At 41.8% G+C, this 19,463-nt stretch overlaps 1 protein-coding gene across 2 annotated transcripts in view; it reads right to left on the bottom strand.

Moving 5' to 3' along the window:
- LOC137588720 (V-type proton ATPase 116 kDa subunit a 1-like) overlaps window positions 1-19,463 on the bottom strand; it is a 36,408-nt gene that overhangs the window by 16,185 nt on the left and 760 nt on the right. The window contains exons 2-18 of one of the 2 annotated variants that reach the window (XM_068305954.1): window positions 18,083-18,239; window positions 17,640-17,718; window positions 17,385-17,482; window positions 15,363-15,491; window positions 15,183-15,265; window positions 12,132-12,258; window positions 11,612-11,694; window positions 9,649-9,742; window positions 8,261-8,473; window positions 7,882-8,032; window positions 6,912-7,051; window positions 6,296-6,459; window positions 5,686-5,776; window positions 5,174-5,292; window positions 4,149-4,365; window positions 3,418-3,525; window positions 1,026-1,226 (exon numbers count right to left, since the gene is read on the bottom strand). In XM_068305954.1, the coding sequence (XP_068162055.1) occupies window positions 1,026-1,226; window positions 3,418-3,525; window positions 4,149-4,365; window positions 5,174-5,292; window positions 5,686-5,776; window positions 6,296-6,459; window positions 6,912-7,051; window positions 7,882-8,032; window positions 8,261-8,473; window positions 9,649-9,742; window positions 11,612-11,694; window positions 12,132-12,258; window positions 15,183-15,265; window positions 15,363-15,491; window positions 17,385-17,482; window positions 17,640-17,718; window positions 18,083-18,199 (2,214 nt within the window). In that variant the 5' untranslated portion in view covers window positions 18,200-18,239. The remainder of the gene's footprint in view (window positions 1-1,025; window positions 1,227-3,417; window positions 3,526-4,148; window positions 4,366-5,173; window positions 5,293-5,685; window positions 5,777-6,295; window positions 6,460-6,911; window positions 7,052-7,881; window positions 8,033-8,260; window positions 8,474-9,648; window positions 9,743-11,611; window positions 11,695-12,131; window positions 12,259-15,182; window positions 15,266-15,362; window positions 15,492-17,384; window positions 17,483-17,639; window positions 17,719-18,082; window positions 18,240-19,463) is intronic. The other variant, XM_068305955.1, reaches the window with a different exon arrangement.

Below are 19,463 nucleotides of genomic sequence, written 5' to 3'. Positions count from 1 at the left end.
TGCAGATCACAATGTCATCTGCAAACATCATAGTCCATGGAGATTTCTGTCTAACCTCGTCTGTCAGCCTGTCCATCCCATAACTTCATTGTATGGCTCATCAGCTTTATTCCTCTGTAGTTGCCACAACTCTGCACATCTCCCTTGTTCTTAAAAATGGGCACCAGCACACTTCTCCTCCATTCCTCAGGCATCTTCTCACTATCTAAGATCCTGTTGAACAACCCAGTCAGAAACTCTACTCCACCTCTCCTAGACACTTCCAAACTTCTACAGGTATATCATCAGGACCGACTGCCTTTCCACTCTTCATCCTCTTCAATGCCCTCCTCACTTCATCCTGACTAATCTTTGCTACTTCCTGGTCCACAACAGTCACCTCTTCTAGTCTTTGTTCTCTCTCATTTTCCACGTTCATCAACTCTTCAAAGTACTCTTTCCATCTTCCATCACACTACTGGCACCTGTCAATAGACCTCCATCCCTATCAGGCAAGTTAATGGTCAATATTAGATTAAATGAAATGGAACATAAAACTTCAGGTTTTATAATTAATTTTATTCTGGAGTCATCTAAAAACAGATTTTTTTAGGTTCATCTTCATCTGGTATTCTGGTGTTTGCTTAAAGATTTGGGGTGGGTATAATTTACACATGTGTAAATGTATGTATGCACTATAATATTGTCACTACACCTGGTTGCAGTGTGAAGACACCCATTAATAATAATAATAATAATAATAATAATAAGACTGCCGAGCTGGAGGTTCATATGTTGGTAGAAAGACATTTGAAATATCATTGGGATATTTGGAAAGTTAATATTAAATCTTATGATACTCCTACTCTTACTACAAGAAAGTGTAGGGTTAAGCTTTATATTATAAAGCAGAAATGTTGCAAGAATAACCCATATCTGATTATGAAAGAATATGCAATTCACAAATTTATAACAGTTTATCATGGAAAGCCAAAAAAGGCACAGATGAGAATGAGAAAGTGTTTGGTGCTGTTGGACGACCTCACCTCATCTCCTTCCTCGGAGTGCTGGGAGAGCTGGTCGTGGTCCATGATGCCAGCCTCATCCTCTGTGGGCCCATTGCCCACTCGTACCCCTCCAAACTTCTGCGTGCCCTGTTGGGTGAGTCCGGTGCATGATGAGGACACACCTGTTTGCTCTAAAGACTGCTCTAGATTCTCTGCAGGGGTTTCTTCCCTCTTCTGGGACTAGATACAAAAGCCACAAGAGCTGTGTCTAGCTTAAAGAAAGCCTCGGGTTCAACGCTTTGTCCTTAATCAGCCTTGACACAATTGAAATAGGGCACTGGGCACAAGAAGACCACTCCAGAATGATAGCCTTCAGACTCAACCACAATACTCAATTTAAAAAAAAGGTAGCCAAAAAATAATGTAATAATGAGGGTTTATAAAAATTATTCTTTAAAAAGACCAAAATTACCACTTAAGAATTGTGTAACCAGTCATTAATAAATCTCACTGGTTGAGTTAAACCATCAAAAAAAGCTGAAACTGCTTTATTGCACATTAGATGGGAGAGCACACATTCAGTATATTGTCTTTTTATGGACTAGTTAGAAGACTAGTTATTTCTAGTCTCATCTGGATTTAGAACGTTCGCTGTGTGTTTGACTTGTTTCATATAAGACAAGACTCTCAAATAACATGACCAAACACCTTTGACTAACCAGAGCCCAAAGTGTTGAGTGTACCGTGTTTGATTGTCCGTAAGTTGCAAACACTGGTAGCCGGTGTGCTTCAACTAAACCTAAAGCAGCAATGACAACACAGAAGGCTCCATCTATCTCAATAACACGGGAGGCACGTGAGCAGATCAGGTGAAGACTGTCACAGGAAGGTGACGGTCATTTGGTGAAAAGGTTACATCCATTCTCAGATGCTGAAGCACACAGAATTAGATCCCAAACATATTAAATATCACTCAGCTAGTTTATCATTCCTGTTCACCACCCCGACTTACAGGAATGGTTAACCCAGTAATGATCACATCTACTGAGGTGTTGATGTAGGAATAAATATTAAATGATGAATTCTAAATAAAAAGACAGACAGGCAGACGCATACTACACTACAGGACATATACTACACTACAGGACATATACTACACTACAGGACATATACTACACTACAGGACATATACTACACTACAGGACATATACTACACTACAGGACATATACTACACTACAGGACATATAATACACTAACAGGACATATACTACACTAACAGGACATATACTACACTACAGGACATATACTACACTACAGGACATATACTACACTAGAGGACATTTAACTACACTACAGAACATATAGTATGCTTCAGCATACCAAGTCATTTTGGACAATTCTGTGCTACCAACTTTGTGGGAAGCGTTTGGAGCCCCCCCTCCTCTTCCAACATGACTGTGCACCAACTCAAAGTCCATCAAGAAATGAATGACAGAGTCTGGTGTGGGAGAACTTGACCAGCCCGCACAAAGTTCTGACCTTAACCCAATAGAACACCTTCAGGATGAACTAGAGCGGAGAAGGAGAGCAAGGCCTTCTCATCCAACATCAGTGTGTGACCCCCCCAAAGGCGCTTATGGAAGAATAGTCAACAATTCCCATAAACACACTCCAAAACCTTGGGGAAAGTCTTCCCAGAAGAGTTGAAGTTGTTATAGCTGCACCACGTCATACTGAACCCTGTGGATTAAGAATGGGATGTCACTTACACTTATCATATGTGAGTCAAGACGGATGAGCGAATACTTTTGGCCATATAGTGTGTATCGTGTAGTGGTGTAGTACATTCATTGGTTTTCTGCTTACAAAATACTAATCGTAGGAAAAGTCGCAGTAGCAGTAAAAGCGGAGCGGCAGTAATTCAGTCCTCAAGGGGAGTGGAGGGTCACCGGTTCAAGTGCAGCATGGACTAAAGTATGAACTGGTCATTGGAGAGGTGCAAGTTCACCTCCTGAGCACTGCCAAGGTGACATTGAACAAGACACCAGTCCCACAAGCTGCTCCTATGACACTGCTACATGGCTGCCCTAGAGGTTTAAGATAACCAGTGAGAGCTACAGCTGCTTATAACCTATTTAAGGTCATTTGTGTTTGAATAAGTAGTGATTTTTGCTAATTTCACCAATGGAATATATCGATGGTGAGGGTGCCCAGTGGTTGGTGAGTAAAATTTCCGACCAAAATAAGAGCGTTTCCAAGGCAGACTTTCAGCCATTTTCACAGCAGCACAGCCAACCATATTACACAACACAATGTAAATTGAAATGAATGAATGGCAGAACAGGAATGAAAAAAAAGGTTATACCAAAGATGAAAACTGTTATCCATCAACAGTCGAAGTAACATTATAGATGTGCTCGGGTAACATACCAGGTGCTTTTTCCACAGGTGCTGATGCCGAAGCACCATAGTTTTCACAATCAGCATGCAGGGAACACAAGCAAGGGCAATCAGAACCAGCAAAACCTGGATCCCCATCTACAAATCAAACAGAGAGGTTAATAGTTGTCACTAAGTCTGACCTTGAGCCCCAACTTAAAAACAAAAGTAATAGTAAAAACTCTAGTACCAAAAACAAAACACTGCCTATGTCAGAGTGAAGCTCAAAAGCAAAAAAAAAAGTTAGGTGATAGAAAGAATAGGGAAAATCCATCCATCCATCCAATTTCTTGTAGAAGAGATGATTGCGATGGGTGGATGGATGTTTAGGTCTTGATTTGTATGAGGTTTGTCTTGGATTTTGCCTTTCTTTTGTTCCCCCTCCCATTCTATTTTCATTATGCCTGCTGTGTGTGAGTGGCCGGAGGCATGGCCGGTTTTCCTCCCTGAGATTCAGCAGACAAGGAACACCTGACTACATCTCCACAGTTTTTCTACAATTATTCATGATGTTGGCAAGAACAATTCCAACAGTAATTCAAAGTATCTAAAACATGGTGCTTCACCAGTGCTTCAGTTGTACTTCACCAGTGCTTCAGTTGTACTTCACCAGTGCTTTAGTTGTACAAGGCATTAATGATTGAATCACAATTGTTAAAGAATGTGGGAAGGGCACTTGGGGGAGGTAGCAGAGGTAGAAGTGTGGAGAAGGGAGGGAGCACCTGTCCCCTGTAGAGAGGCTTGTTTGTGGAATCGCTGTAATTGAAGAGACACATGTTGATGAAGTGGATGAGCAAGCTGGGAGCGTCCTTGGAGGTGTAGGCGTCGTAGGCAGTCCACTTGTAAAAGACAAGCAGAACTAGGTAGCCAAACAGGCTGGACATGAAGACAATCTCTGGTATGAAGCCCAGGAAAATGTTCAGCGGCTTCTTGAAGTACCTGCAATGGAGATCATTCAGTTAAAAACAGGGGAGAGGTTATAACCATTATCTATCACAGTGTACTTGTGTAGTGTATCCGTTTACACTAGTATAATAACCCCATCACATAGGAGTCTGACTCAAATGTGGTCACACTGACACCATGTGCCATTATTTGAATTCATATTTTAAAATATATCTCAAATAGACATCGTACGACCTCCTCCTCGGAAAACTAATCAGACCACCAGACTTATCACATATCTTTTACCATATTTTACACATTCATATTTTTTAATTCACATATTTTGATATTTTTAAAAGGTGTGAAGAAACATTCTCACATGGATGGGCTTTATTTTTCTTAAAAAGCCTTTTGCAGAAAATGGACCACAGTGGTTCTCAAATTTAGGATCCACGCATGTTTCAAAAAAATAATCACAACTGATGCCAAATTATAATGAGTCTCCAAAACGAACACAACTATCAGGTTCACTGCCTCCCTAATTTATTGAGGGCAACACTCTGAAGATCCCCCAGCACAGACTTTATGATGCACTTCATTCAAATGTTTTGACCTATATGAATCTCTCTTGCCTCTTTGACATGCACACAAATAATGGTAGCAAGCAACCATTCGAGGTAACCCTACCATTAGCACCACCCAGGGTTCAATGACCTCCGTATGCAGAAGAGTAGGTGAGGATGGAAGAACCAACCTTATGTCTGAGGTTAAGTCTATTTGAACAATATATGGCAGACCTGGCTAGAGATACAGGGAGTCTATTATGACAGTTACAATTACTGGGGTTGAGTAGAACACTTACAGGTGATTGAAGAGACTGAGAGACACACCAAAGAGCATGTGTACGACACCCAGGATCACAGACATCTTCATCTTGAATGAGTTTAGGAAGGTCAGTTTGTTGGTGGCAACATTCCAGATCTGCACAGACGACACAAAAAAGTCACATGTTTGAGAACCACCAAGGTTTCCTAACTTCTATGTAGCAGAGTACACTAAATCTATTGGGAACTATACGTTATGTACTTATTTATTTCATATTTATTTAACATGGACTTTGCATAACAAATGTGCTACACAGACCAGAGATAGCTTAAAGATAATTTTCATCTGCAGTCCCTGGTTGGTCTTTTGGTCAGAAACCAGAGGTTTCTTTAAATTTTTATTAGCAGTGCAAAAACAAAATTACAATGAAAAACTGGCTCAGCATATTGTAAAACAGCTTTTCCTCGCAGCCTCTAAGAAAATGAATGGGAGAATCATTTATCGCAAATCAACATTTGTTTTCATTGTCATGAAGTGCATCTGTGTTACCGGGTCAATTCCCAATGGATAGGGTCCACCAAATACTCCTGGAACTGCTGGGTCTAACTGTAGAACTGCATTTCCATCAAGAGTCCCAGACCTACAACAGACCAGAGGGGAATGATTGAAGGCACACAAAGCAGTAAAATACACAACAAACAGAAATGCACAATATAAACAGGTAAGTTTATATAAATAAATATATAATATGAAATAAATAAAAAATATTTATAAAATATATAAAAATAAAGAAATGAGTTGCAGTGTAAAACGTAAATAAAAGCACTATGCAATGATTTACAAATCCTTTAATCCCTGTATGTAACCAAGCATAGCAAAAAGACAATGTTGAAACAGGTTTGTTTTTTTTTTAATTTCTTCCATCATCATTTAGAATTGATGCAGCAAAATGCTCCATGAAGCTGAGACAGCGTCAATACAACATCTGGAATCATTTCTACTTGAGGGCATTTTTAAGTGGCCTGTTTTACATTTCTTCTTGATGACGGAAGGTCGATAGAGGATGGATGGATGGATGGATGGATGAATGGACGGACAGACGGAGGGATGGATGAATGGACGGACAGGCAAATGGTACTTAGGTGGCTGGGTAACTCACGACCAGTTGGCTCCTTTTGGGCCAAACATTGGCCTGACGCTCCATCCAGAGCCAAACATGTTGAGCGACTTGGAAAAGCAGTCGTTGTAAATGATGCCAGTGTAGACGGAGAAGATGCCCATCAGAAGGATTATATAGCGACCAGCAAACACCATGTTGAACATCTACACACACACAGCAACTGTTAGTGGCCATCGCCCTCTGACATGACATCCATCCAGATTCAAGGTCTGCTCTCTGACTTTTGGGGTCCATTTTGGTTACTGAACGGATAATTGCTTCATACTTTCGTCAGACATCACCTAAAGATGTTTGTATTAATTCTAGTTAGTCTGTGGTATTGGTAAAATGAATCCTTTCACCTGCATGGCTGTTTCATCATGAAACCTTGAAAAGTCAATACATCTCCAGTCCCTACATCTCTTATTATTTACTCATCTATTACCAACGTTACAATGACTTTTACAAATACAGGTCTGTGGCTTAGTTCACGTATCATTGAGTGTCCTTTGTATTTACTGTATTACTTACTATTGCTAATCCACACATCTATGCATTTGGACCATCTGGACATTTTATATGTCAAGGAGCAGCATGTTTAAATGTCTAACTGTACCTCATTATCACACTTCTGGGCGAGGAGGCGACTCTCCCGAATGACGAGGTAAAGGGCAGCACAGGTCATCAGCACACCGTGACCCATGTCACCAAACATGACCGCAAACAGGAAGGGGAAGGTAATTATGGTGTACGGAGCTGTAAAATTAATTAAAATAGGATTAATACAATTGTTTTTATTATGATAATTTACGTGACTATGATATGATTATTAATGCAATTAATAAGGTGGTAGTAATAAATATCAATACTATAGTATGATTCATTATATAGTAAAGCTATGATCAAATATATGATTAATAATTTGAGTAACACAATTAATCTTATCAAAAATGAAATATGATAATAGAGTGCTGACAATATCAAAATAAAATGTTAAATAATAATAATTATAACAATAACAACAACAGTTACAATAATGACAATTATTATTATCTAAAAACTAAATTTATCTGTAATATGATAATACTATTATTGATATGAGATGAATAATATGATACTATGATTAATACTGCACTTAACAATATGATGAAGAAGATGATAGTAGGAAGGCATGATAGTGCTGCAGATAGAGCCAGGTTCAAATTCCCATCATCATGAGAATGTTCAGTGTGAATTTCCTCCGGGTTCTCAGGCTTTCATCCAATACCAGAAACATACAGTCAGGATAAACTACGAAATTAATCTTGGGCCTGATTATGGTTGGTTGGCTATCTTTCAGTGTGTTCCTGTGATGAACTTGTCTAACGCCTGCATCAACGTCACAGAGGCAGTAGCGGTTACAAAAATGTCACTAATAATAATAATACAATATGATCACTAATCTGGTAATGATCAATAATCTGGTAATGATTAGATAATAAGATGAATAATGCATTCAATAATCTGATATGTTAAAACCCATGATAATAATGAAATGACAACATGATTCATTACATGATCGTTAAAATGATTAAAAAGAGAAGGACCTGGATTGATTTCCCGGTAGCTTCCTATGCCATAGGCATCAACTATGTTCTGGAAGCCCGATGTGAACTTATTGGTCTTGTTGAAGGTGGGGGGAGTTTGTTTGGTGTGCATTCTGTTCAGGATGGATGGTACTGTGGAGCCACTCCTCTCCTGTCAATCAAACAATACAGACAGGCAATCAAACGAGCAGGCATACAGGTAGGCAGACAGACACATTCTTAAGTAGTTCAAAAACCCCTTTCTCATCCAAAAAGCACAAGACCTGTCTGATGCCCCACACTGCCTTAACTACAGATTGAACTGTGGTTTTTCCTCGTCTTCTGCAATGTTTTGATTTCCCAGACACATAAAATCTCAACGTTAAACAGGGAAACTTACCGTCCCTCTGCGTAGAGCAAACTGGATGGAGTCCAGATCTGACACAGGACACCACACCTCAGCAATCAGACACTTTTGGGTGACATCAATGTTGCAGAGGTTGAGAGTGTGGTAGATGGCCTTCATCTTCCTCACTTTAATGAACCACACACGCATAGTCTTGGAGGCAGCCTGCAGCACCCGCTGACGGTGGTCCTCCGTTTGGTTCAGAACCTACAGCGGCAGTGCATAGATCAGAGCTCCTGGTCCTGTTAGTGCTGGGGGTTTTGGTGGTATTACAGTAGCTGCCTCTAGACAGAAATGTGTTTTTCTTGTGGTTCTACACCTAAATATTTAAGCTTCACTGTAAGGAAGGTGCCTTGTCTTAACATGTGACATGCTTTAATTATTGTCTGAAAAGAATTGGGATTGAAAACTCGATTTCAAATGTCACAAATGTTCTGGAGGTCAATTCTTGTATTCTCAATACAAGAATTCTTAATATTCAGCATATACATGCACTGTAGGATGGATGTTCCTATTATAAGGAAGAATCTCTTAAAAGATTGGAAAGGAGGAGTTTCATGATGATCTCTTCTAAGACAGAGCTTTCTTTCTGTATTTTTACTTACTTTACATAAGATGCCCAACAGCCTTCAACAAAACTTGCTTCATAACTCACATTATAAGCATTATACTATGATGTAATCCCTATATCACTGACATGACATAAACAGGAAGTTTGTGTTCCTAATGCCCCTCTAGTTGTCAGAAATGAACGTAAAGTGAGATTAATCGGACCATTTTGGCTCTAAGATCCAAGACACACTTCTGCTCTGAAAGTGATTGTTTTCTTTTTTACGTAAACTCCAGTAAATCATTCTATTGTGAATGAGGGTAGTGTTTTGTATGTGGCTGGCAGACTCAGACTAGAGCAAATATCGTAAGCAGAACTGAGACTTTTTTTCCCGGGTCAATAAGGGCGAACTTCGGAGAACACTATGAGACAGGACAATGGCCTTTCACAGCCAAGAACTAATACAGAAGAAAAAACCCACTTACATTGTTCTGCCTTTGAAATTTAATTGGAAATAAATTTTAGATAGAAAATGAAGCAGTACCTTGAACACAGACATCCTGTCAAATAAGATTTATAATTAATTTCTAGTAGTTTAGTGAACAACAGCATAACAAAGACTACAAAGAATTTCAAGTGGGGAAAAAAAAAGAACTCGGCTGTTAATATTAATACGACAAACAAAAGGTATCCTTTAACCCAAGGTCAGCCACCTTTGTGGAAACTGGTTTTGACTTCATGCTTGTTCTTTTGTTTGGTGTATTTATAATTCAAGTAAAAATAAAGTAAAACATAGGTAGGTAAAAAAAATTGATTCCTTTCACTGCCATACCATCTGGAGGTCATCTATGCGGCTGTTGACACCAGCTAGCATCTCCTTCCTCTCCTGTGGGGTCTCTGGGCAAGGGTATAGAGAGGCCCGGAACCTGGACAAACACAAGTGAGTCACCTTATAATGTCTATAAGTGTATTTCCTACTATTTTGTCATGTTTCCTTCTGTCCTGCTCTTGATGAAAGAAAAAAGGCCATTACAATAGAATAGTGTCATATGCTTGGTATATGGTACTCAAGAGAATCATTATTACACTACAATAAAGCCTGGATCTTGAAAAGTGGAAAATTTGTCAGAAACATACTGAGTCGTGCTCCCTAATATCGTTAAGGTTCCCAAAAAAATGAATCCTACGCTTCCTGTAATATAACCAATAACTGCTTTCTGCCAGACTCTTGTCAGGTAAACAACCACCGGGACCACGTTGGTCTTGACTTTCCGCATCTGTTCCAGCTGTTCTTTCAACTCTTTATTCGTCTCAATCTTTTTGTGTTCCTTCTTCCTGATGTTGGCGTCAGCTGGAATCCCCACATCTATCACCACTGCTCTCTTCTGCTCTTTGTCCATCACCACTATGTCTGGTTTGTTAGCCAGCAGCTGTTTGTCAGTCTGGAAGCTGAAGTCCCACAGGATCTTAGCCTTGTCGTTCTCAACCACCTTCGGTGGTATGTCCCATTGGGATTTGGGTACTTCTAGTCCATACTGGGTACAGATGTTCCTGTACACTATCACAGCTACTTGGTTGTTGTGTCCCTCCATGTATGCAGAACCAGCTCATATCTTCCTACTACTGTGTACTGGACTGTCTCAGGTGCCTCTTTACACAGCCTATACCTTAGGTTTGATCTATTGTGGAAGATCTTGGCCCCTATAGCCCCCGTGTTCTTGTGGGCCTGTTCTTGTGCTGCCACGATGTGCCTCTGTGCTGTCTTTCACTCCATTTTTGATTCGTTTTAGGTCTTATTGATTTCAGCCACTTCCTCCTACACCATGTAGGAGCTTGTCCCTCAATGTTGTCTGCTCCTCAATCTCATCAAGTTTCCGCTGCCTGAGGTGTTCACTGATGCATGTTGATCGCTCACATTTTGTTACTGCCATTCAGTTGACTTCCTTGCTGCCTTCTCATACTTACCATTAGCCTGTGGAATCCCAAGGTACTTGTAATTGTTCTGGATGTTTCCTATTTTGCCCTGTGGAAGCTCTATCCCATCAATTCAGGTCAATACCTTCAGCATTGGTGATAGTGTATCCCCTTTGTACATTCCATACTTGATGTTGACTTGGCCCATTGTCTTCAACTTGGCCTCTAGCATTGTGATCCACATTCTCATTATTTACTGATGAAGTCTTTAAGTGTCTTGTTCATTTTATACAGTTTCAGACATTCCAGTATTCATGTGTGTGGCAGGTTGGTCTGTCTATTCTCACAATCTCTATGGACTACTCTTTCGACCGGTAGCTGGGGCCTGGCACCTCTGGTGTCACTGCTAATTCCTTTCTGTGCCCTGCTTATGTATTAATAATACTAATGGATTAGTGTCTTTTCAGAACACTCAAAGACACTTTACATTGTATCCATTATTCATTCACACCTCATTCATACTTGGTGATGGTAGACTACATGTGGAGCTACAGTTTCCCTTGGGCAGACTGACGGAAGCGTGTCTCCCAATCCGTGCGTACGGCCCCTGCGACCACCACTAGAACAATCACACACATTCACACACCAGTGAGTCCCTCACTGGAGGCAAGGAGGGTCAAGTGTTTTGCCCAAGGACACAACGACAAGTGACTAGGGGGGCGGGAGGCCGATCCTATAATCATTAGACGCCCTGCCCCTCCACTGAGCCACTGCCGCCCCAAATAGTCTGTCTATTTCCCTGTCTGTGGTGAATGTGTCAAAATGTGAAATTAGAACCTTTGATAGATTAAAAATATTTGATCTTGGTCTGTAATACCTACCCCTCACAGATCTTCTTCACCCTGTTCTTCAGTTGATCACCTTGGAAGAAGATGATGAACACCGATTTATGGACCTGGTCTCCCTGTTGGACAAAGAAGTGAAATCCCCCATTGAGTCTTGTATCTGTGCCTAATATTTTACCTTTTAACACCAAATGCTTTTGCTGGCAACAGGAGAACATTCCTGAAATACCGTCATTCTTTGATCATTAATGCTTTCTACATAATTCCAATGTATTCTGAAAGTTGAGAAGCAACACTTTTGTAAAGTGCTGTATATCGGCACAAAAAAGCACTTCTTAGCTTTCTGAATTAAGTACAATTATGTAACAGGAACAGTCCAAGAGTTACGGATTTAAGAATGTGTTCATTTTCCTGTTACCTGCAACATCCTTTGGTTTTAAAGAGTTAACGAGGTCATGAATCTTCTTGTGCATAGGTATGGCTTATATTTGCATGCCTTTGTGTGCTTCTTCCTCTTAGTTTGTCTATTAATATTTTTAATGTCATGCATGCTGACCGTAGTGGGGTCCTCCAGAGGATCCTCAATCTCTGCCTTTCTCAAGAAGACGTTACCACGGCACACCCTCCATAGCATCCTCTCAAAGGTTGGAATCCTCTCCCTGCTGATCACTCCAGCCACAAACCTACAGAAAAAACCTGCAGGTGCTCAGAGGAGGTAACCGTAAGTACCACTGTACAGTATGTTCATTGGCAGATTTGAGAAGCACAAACTGGCAAAACTATCCCCTGGCAATGGTACAATAAAAATCCCCTGATGCAAATTTGTGATCAGAAGTGCGGACACACAGGCTTTCTTAGACTGAGCATTGTTCTGAGCATTGTGAATTCTCTGCAAGGGCGGATATAGTGTAGAGTGTAGTAGAGGTTTCACCTCTCATCCTTCGGGTTGGGGACAGGTGTCTTACGTTGTTTCGGCCTACGGGCCAAACAGGAGTGCGGAATACCCAGCCTTCTTGGAGTCCGTGGGAGGGCTACTAAATAGTGCTCCGACTGGGGAATCCATTGTTATTCTGGGGACCTCTGAGAGCTTCTCCCAGATCTAACAGGAGGCTGGGAAAATTGAGTCAGAGTGGACCACATTCTCCACCTTCATTGTCAAAGCAGCTGCTTGGAGCTGTGGTCAAAAGGTCTCTTTCGCCTGTTGCAGTAGTAATCCCCAAAACCAGTGGTGGACACTGGAAGTAAGGGATACCATCAAGCTGAAGAAGGAGTTTTACTCATTCTTGTTAGATCATGGGACTCCGGAGGCAGCTGATGGGTACAGGCAGGCCAGGTGTACTGCAGCCTGAGAAGAAGCGGAGGAAAAACACTGGTATGGGAGGAGTTTGGGGAGGCCATGGAGGAGGACTATCGTTCAGCCTCGAAGACATTCTGGAAAACCGTTCGGCACCTGAAGAAGGGCCCAACGGGAGTCAGCATCTATCCGCCTCTACTGTTTACAGTAGAGGCGGATAGATGCTGACCTCGACTGAGGATATTGTCAGGTGGTGGAAAGAATACTTCGAGGATCTCCTCAATCCCACTACCATGTCTGACACAGAGGAAGCAGAGGCTGAGACCTCAGAGTTGGACTCGTCCATCACCCAAGCTGAAGTCACCGAGGTGGTTGGCAAACTCCTTGTTGGCAAAGCACCGGGGGTGGATGAGATTCACCCTGAGTACCTCAAGTCTCTGGATGTGCAGGGACTGTCATGGTTGACACGTCTCTGAAACATTGCATGGCAGTTGGGGTCAGTACCTCTGGACTGGTTGACAGGGGTGGTGGTCATTCTTTTCAAAAATGGGGACCAGACAGTGTGTCCCAACTATAGGGGGATCACACTCCTCAGCCTCCCTGGGAAAGTCTATTCCAGGGTAGTTGAAAGGAAGAGCAGACCTGTAGTTGAACTGCAGATTCAGGAGGAACAATGTGGTTTTCATCCTGGTGGTGGAACACTGGACCAGCTCCACACTCTCCATCGAGTGCTCGAGGGTTTGTGGGAATTTGCTCAACCAGTCCACATGTATTTTGTGGATCTGGAGAAGGCATTCGATCATGTCCCACCTGGAATCCTGTGGGGAGTGCCTCAGGAGTATGTGGTTCGAGGCCCGTTGCTGAGGGCTGTCACGTCCCTGTATGACCGAAGCCAGAGCTTGGTTCGCATTGCCAGCAGTAAGTCAGACCTGTTCCAGGTGTACGTTGGACTTTGGCATGGCTACCCTTTATCACCGGTTCTGTTCATAATCTTTATGGACAGAATTTCTAGGTGCAGCCAGGATCCGGGGGGAATCCGGTTCGGGGACCAAAGGATTTCATTTCTGCTTTTTTCAGAAGATGTTGTCCTGTTGGATCAGCACCTCTAAATCCGAGCCCATTGTTCTCGACCGGAAAAGGGTGGTGTGCCCTCTTTGGGTTGGTGGAGAGTCTTTGCACCAAGTGGAGGAGTTTAAGTATCTTGGTGTCTTATTCACGAATGAGGGAAGGATGGAACGTGAGATTGACAGACGGATCGGTACAGCTTCTGCAGTGATGTAGTTGCTGTATAAATCTGTCGTGGTGAAGAAGGAGCTGAGTCGTAAGACAAACTCGATTTACCAGTCAATCTACGTTCCTACTCTCACCTATGGTCATGAGCTTTTGGTCATGACAGTAAGGACAAGTTCCCGGATACAAGTGGCTGAAATGAGTTTCCTCCGTAGAGTGGCTGGGTGCACCCTTAGAGATAGGGTTAGGAGCTCAGCCACCAGGGAAGTGGCTCGGGCATTTGTGCCGGATGCCTCCTGGACGCCTCCCTGGGGAGGTGTTCCGGGCATGTCCTTACCGGGGAGGAGACCTCAAGGAAGACCTAGGACGCGCTGGAGGGACTATGTCTCTCGGCTGTCCTGGGAACACCTCAGATTCTTTTTCGGAGGAGCTGGAGGAGGTGTCTGGGGAGAGGGAAGTATGGGCATCCCTTCTGAGATGGTTGCCCCTGCAACCTGGGCCCGGATAAGCGGTTGAAGGTGGATGGATAGAGATCTACTATGACCTACTATTAAGAGTTCTATTACTATGTTAATTTTTGACATTCCCCATTCATTTTTTTTTTCTTCAGAAATTCATTTTGGACATTTGATTCATAAGCACTGCATTTTGGGTCCACTTATTAAGACACATATTCAACCCTTTTTATGATTTCATGGCGGTTTCAAATCAGATTTTTTAATTTAAATTAATAAATAGAATCTGCCTCTACCTATTGCTTGTCTGACGACATCTCATTGCCCATCACCATATTTATGACAGTGCAGATGGGAGAGACAGAGAGGGATAGAGAGATACTTACAGCAAGACAGCGTGATACACAGATAGGTAGGTAGGCGGGTAGGCGGGCAGGTAGGTAGGTAGATAACAGATAGATAGATAGATAGATAGATAGATAGATAGATAGATAGATAGATAGATAGATAGATAGATAGATAGATAGATAGATAGATACATACATACATACATACATACATACATACATACATACATACATACATACATACATACATACAGAATCTGTATTAGGTAATCATCATTTACCCAAGTCTGAGCGGTGCCCCTCGGCCCCCCTCACTGCCCTCCATCAGGGCTGATGACTCCTCCAGCAGGTTGGGGTCCTCCATCTGTACAAACATTAACAGCATTGTAGTTGTTGATTTGCAGAAGGAAATCGGTTATGTATTGTGCCTCTGCATGTGTAGAATGGTGCAGTAAGTATACCTCATCAAAGAACTGCTGAGTTCGGCGGAGAATGTGTTTAAGCTCCGTCAGCTCCAGGAAATTCTTCTTCAGTGCCTCCTGGTTGGTGTTGATCTCCTTCAATTCATTCTCCAGCTTTTCAAAGGTGGCCTGTTCATCCCAATCAAGATACGGCAGATGTTATGGATGTATGATATATCTACCATGTTTAGTTTAAGCTGCCTCCCCCTTGAACTGTATAATCATGGTGGGGGAGTTTGAGTCCATGTATGATCCTAGGTCCCATTTTGTCTGGGGCTTTATACTCCTAGTAGGGTCTGCTGTGGCAAACAGGTCCTGGTTGATGGGACAGGCTAAGAGCAGTTCAAAAACCCCTAAGAAGAGATGTAAATCAAGGATTGGGGTTGTGTTGGGTCTCGTATGCAAGTACTTGGTGGCTGGGCCCGGCCCATAAGGATGACATGTTCCCACACTCACCACCTGCCGAGGGAACCATAAGGAACAGGGGCAATGTGGATTGGGTGGCAGTCGACAGTGTGGGGCTCAGTGACCCAATCCCTGGACAAAGAGTCTGGCTCTTGGGACATAGAATGTCATCTCGCTGGGGGCAAAGGAACCAGAGCTTGTCAGGGGGGTTGAGAGGCACTGACTAGAAATATAGTCGGGCTCACCTCCACCCACAGCTTGGGCTCTGGTGATGGTGAAATCCCCCCACTGACCTGGTGTCCTGGCTCCCCCTTGCCATAGCATTGTTGTAGTATTTCATCAATCTGTAGTTGTGATAGCAGTTTCGGTTATGGATGTTGGAACACTGGGCTAACAGCTGTTTCTTTGTTAGCCTTCATTGTGGGTTTCGAAGCACCCATTGGTCCCACATCCGCCCCATATACAGTATCCCCTCTCTCTTGTATTACTTGCATAGTTGCATTCCAACAACTCCGTATTCTCCGCTCTTGTCCATGTCCAGGGGGGAGGTGGCGAGGTCAGCACGCGGTTAAATTGATTTGTATTTAATGTAGTTTAATTATATACTGTTAATATTTTAATTTTATACTGGTTATATTTTAATTTTTTTAGTATATGTACTGTTAATGCTACATGTGTCTGTTAGTGTAGTGTATGTCTTGTGGTATGTCCTGTTTTGTTTGTTTTTGTTTTTTCCTGGTGTTTGGCTGAGCAGTGGATGTGTGCAATTTCCTCTGGGATTATTGAAGTATCTATCTATCTATCTATCTATCTATCTATCTATCTATCTATCTATCTATCTATCTATCTATCTATCTATCTATCTATCTATCTATCTATCTATCTATCTATCTATCTATCTATCTATCTATCTATCTATCTATCTATCTATCTATCTATCTATCTATCTATCTATCTATCTATCTATCTATCTATCTATCTATCTATCTATCTATCTATCTATCTATCTATGTGTGTCTTGTTCCGGTAACCCATTTCTCATCAGATTGCCCTCGTTTCTTGGCAACTGATGCAGACCTTGTTGTCCCGGGCGACGTCTGAGGCGGTATGACTCAGTCATTATTGCGTATGCTCATTTCTGAGGTAGGCTGATATAGCATTAAGGATCTTGCCTAAGGATCCTCAAAAGATAATTTCCCCGTTGGGGACGATAACAGTGGAGATGATAGTGGACTTCAGGAAAGACCCTCCTGCCCTCCCCCCCGTCATCATCTGTGACACTCCAGTGACCCCTGTGGACTCCTTCCGCTTCCTGGGCACCACCATCACCCAGGAGCTCAAATGGGAGCAGAACATCAGCTCCCTCACCAAGAAGGCTCAGCAGAGGATGTATTTCTGGCTATTTATAAATGGTAGCAATGGGTGATATGTGCGTTATGTCTAACCAGTAGAAGGGGGCTTGAAGAATCTTGCATTTGTTGCCATGAACACCCTAATATCTATGCCCTGTTTTCACATTTAGTAATAGTGTGCTGGTTATCAGGCATCCCCTCTCTTGAAGCATTACTTCTCCTGATGTAGTCGTTGACGATAGGTAATAATGACTACAGTGATTACCTCAAGATCAATCATGTCCCTGGGAAAAGGAACCTCTGGATTTTCACCAGTGTCGACAGTTGAGATGTTGGCCTTCTTGATCTCCTTCTCCACGAACCCTATTCAGGAGAATAGTCATCAATGCAATGCCTGCCAGTGTAACTGTACATGCACCCAAATGGGATGACGGAAGGTCAATCTGACAGAGCCGTGACAGTTGCTGGCCTGAATTGGGGTTTGGAACTGTTCGTCATCTCAGGTTTTCTCAGTACTTACTCAGCTTCCTGTCCATTTCCTCACATCTCCTCACTTCGTTCACAAACTTTCGCTGGAACACATTTACATCCGGATTCAGCTGTGGGTATAAAAAGAGGGAAATTAAATAATTTGGTTATACTTGTATGAAGTATTCTAATAATGATTTTTTTTTTTTACATTGTTGCTATTGGTGTTTGTCAGTCATAACAAGATGATTTATATTTATATGATTATTGAGTGGGTGGAGAAAGAGTGTGTAGCTGTAGGTCAGTGCAGGTGATTTTATTACACTTCTTGATAGCAAATCCAGTTTCAGTCTCTTAAAATGTGTAGTTTCTTAAAGTTGCTACTTCACAACATGAGTGGTGTGGCAGGAGACGATGAATGAAAACGACATGTTTAAATTATCGTAAGATCATTTCAATGTTCCAGTGGCACAGGTTGAGAATGTTCATCCTCACATCTCTAAACTGGACCATGCCCAGTTCTCCCAGCTCACTGACACAACAGTAAGCTGCCTCTGACTGCAGGAACAGCTGGGCCAGGGTCATCTCCTCGCTCCTGAACAGCTCCCCCATGGTGTGAACTTGACTTCAACCCGGTCACAATGAAGAAATACTGCAGGACAGGAAGACAGAGAAGAGTTTTAGTTTCATGTATTTAACATATATTTCTACAGTTTTAACAGTCAAAATGTCATACAAAATGTTATATACACATTCATTCATTCATTTTCATGTACTGCCGCTGTATCCGCCGTAGCGGGTCACAGGGAGCTGGAGCCTATCCCAGCTGGCACAGGGCGTGAGGCGGGGGACACTCCGGGCATGACGCCAGTGCACCGCGGGTTATATACACAATTGTAGCTAAATCGGAATTATGGAAGAGACACGGTAACAACTTTACTTTCAATGGTTTCATAAAATGCCCGCAAACCATCCCATATAAAATCTTTGAATGTCAAATTTTGATTGACCAATAGACCAAATATGAAAAAGCCAGTACAGAATCGTTGTAATCCATTTAATTTGTTCTGATTTGTGAAGGTCTAATCATAACCATTATTATGATATGATAATGGGTAACCACCAACAAACACTGTTGCTCTTCATGTGGTTATTTCTGCAGGTCTGTCTAGAGCAGGAATCAGTAAACCGAGGCTCCAGGGCAGCAAGCCGCTCTTTCATCCTTCTGCTGGAAAAACATGATATAAATATCCATCTGAAGTGTATTTCATTCATCTTACTTCATTTTTTATCGTATTTGTAAATTGGAAGACTATTGTTATCTTTTAACATAAAAATAACATTTTATTTGATTATTCATATCTCCCATTACTCAAAATGTGCATCATATTCGCCAAAAGCCAACAGAAGCATTAGTCTCATTAACTATGTAAAAATAAAAATTTATGCACGTATTTTTCAAATATTTATTTTTCATAATTCTGTGAAAAAGTACTCTTCTCCACGGTGCAACAGCGTTGCCTTCAGAGTGTCCCCTGCCTCTTACCCATAGGTTACTTGGGATTGGCTCCAGCAACCCCCATGACCCCAAAGCAGAAGAAGCTGTCAGAAGATGAATGAATCCTTCTCTTGTTTCAATTTATTTCTTTAAATTCAAGTCAAGTCTCCAATACATGCTCCGTACCCCCAAAGGTGATATAAGGATGATTTTTGTTTGGTACATGGTTCATTTAACTTCAGCCTTTTAATTCATTAGAAAAGAGACTTTGAACTCGGAGTAATTATTAATTATTTTAAGAGTTCAAAATGCTGTCATTGTTAAATAAAATTAAATGTTCTCTTTAGCACTTTGTGGATTTCATAAGCAACATACTAT

Source organism: Antennarius striatus, chromosome 21 (assembly GCF_040054535.1).
Source record: "Antennarius striatus isolate MH-2024 chromosome 21, ASM4005453v1, whole genome shotgun sequence".
In the NCBI taxonomy this organism is placed as follows: Eukaryota; Metazoa; Chordata; class Actinopteri; order Lophiiformes; family Antennariidae; genus Antennarius; species Antennarius striatus.
The sequence above is the reverse complement of the archived record's forward strand: the minus strand, read 5'-3'. Positions and strand labels throughout refer to the sequence as shown.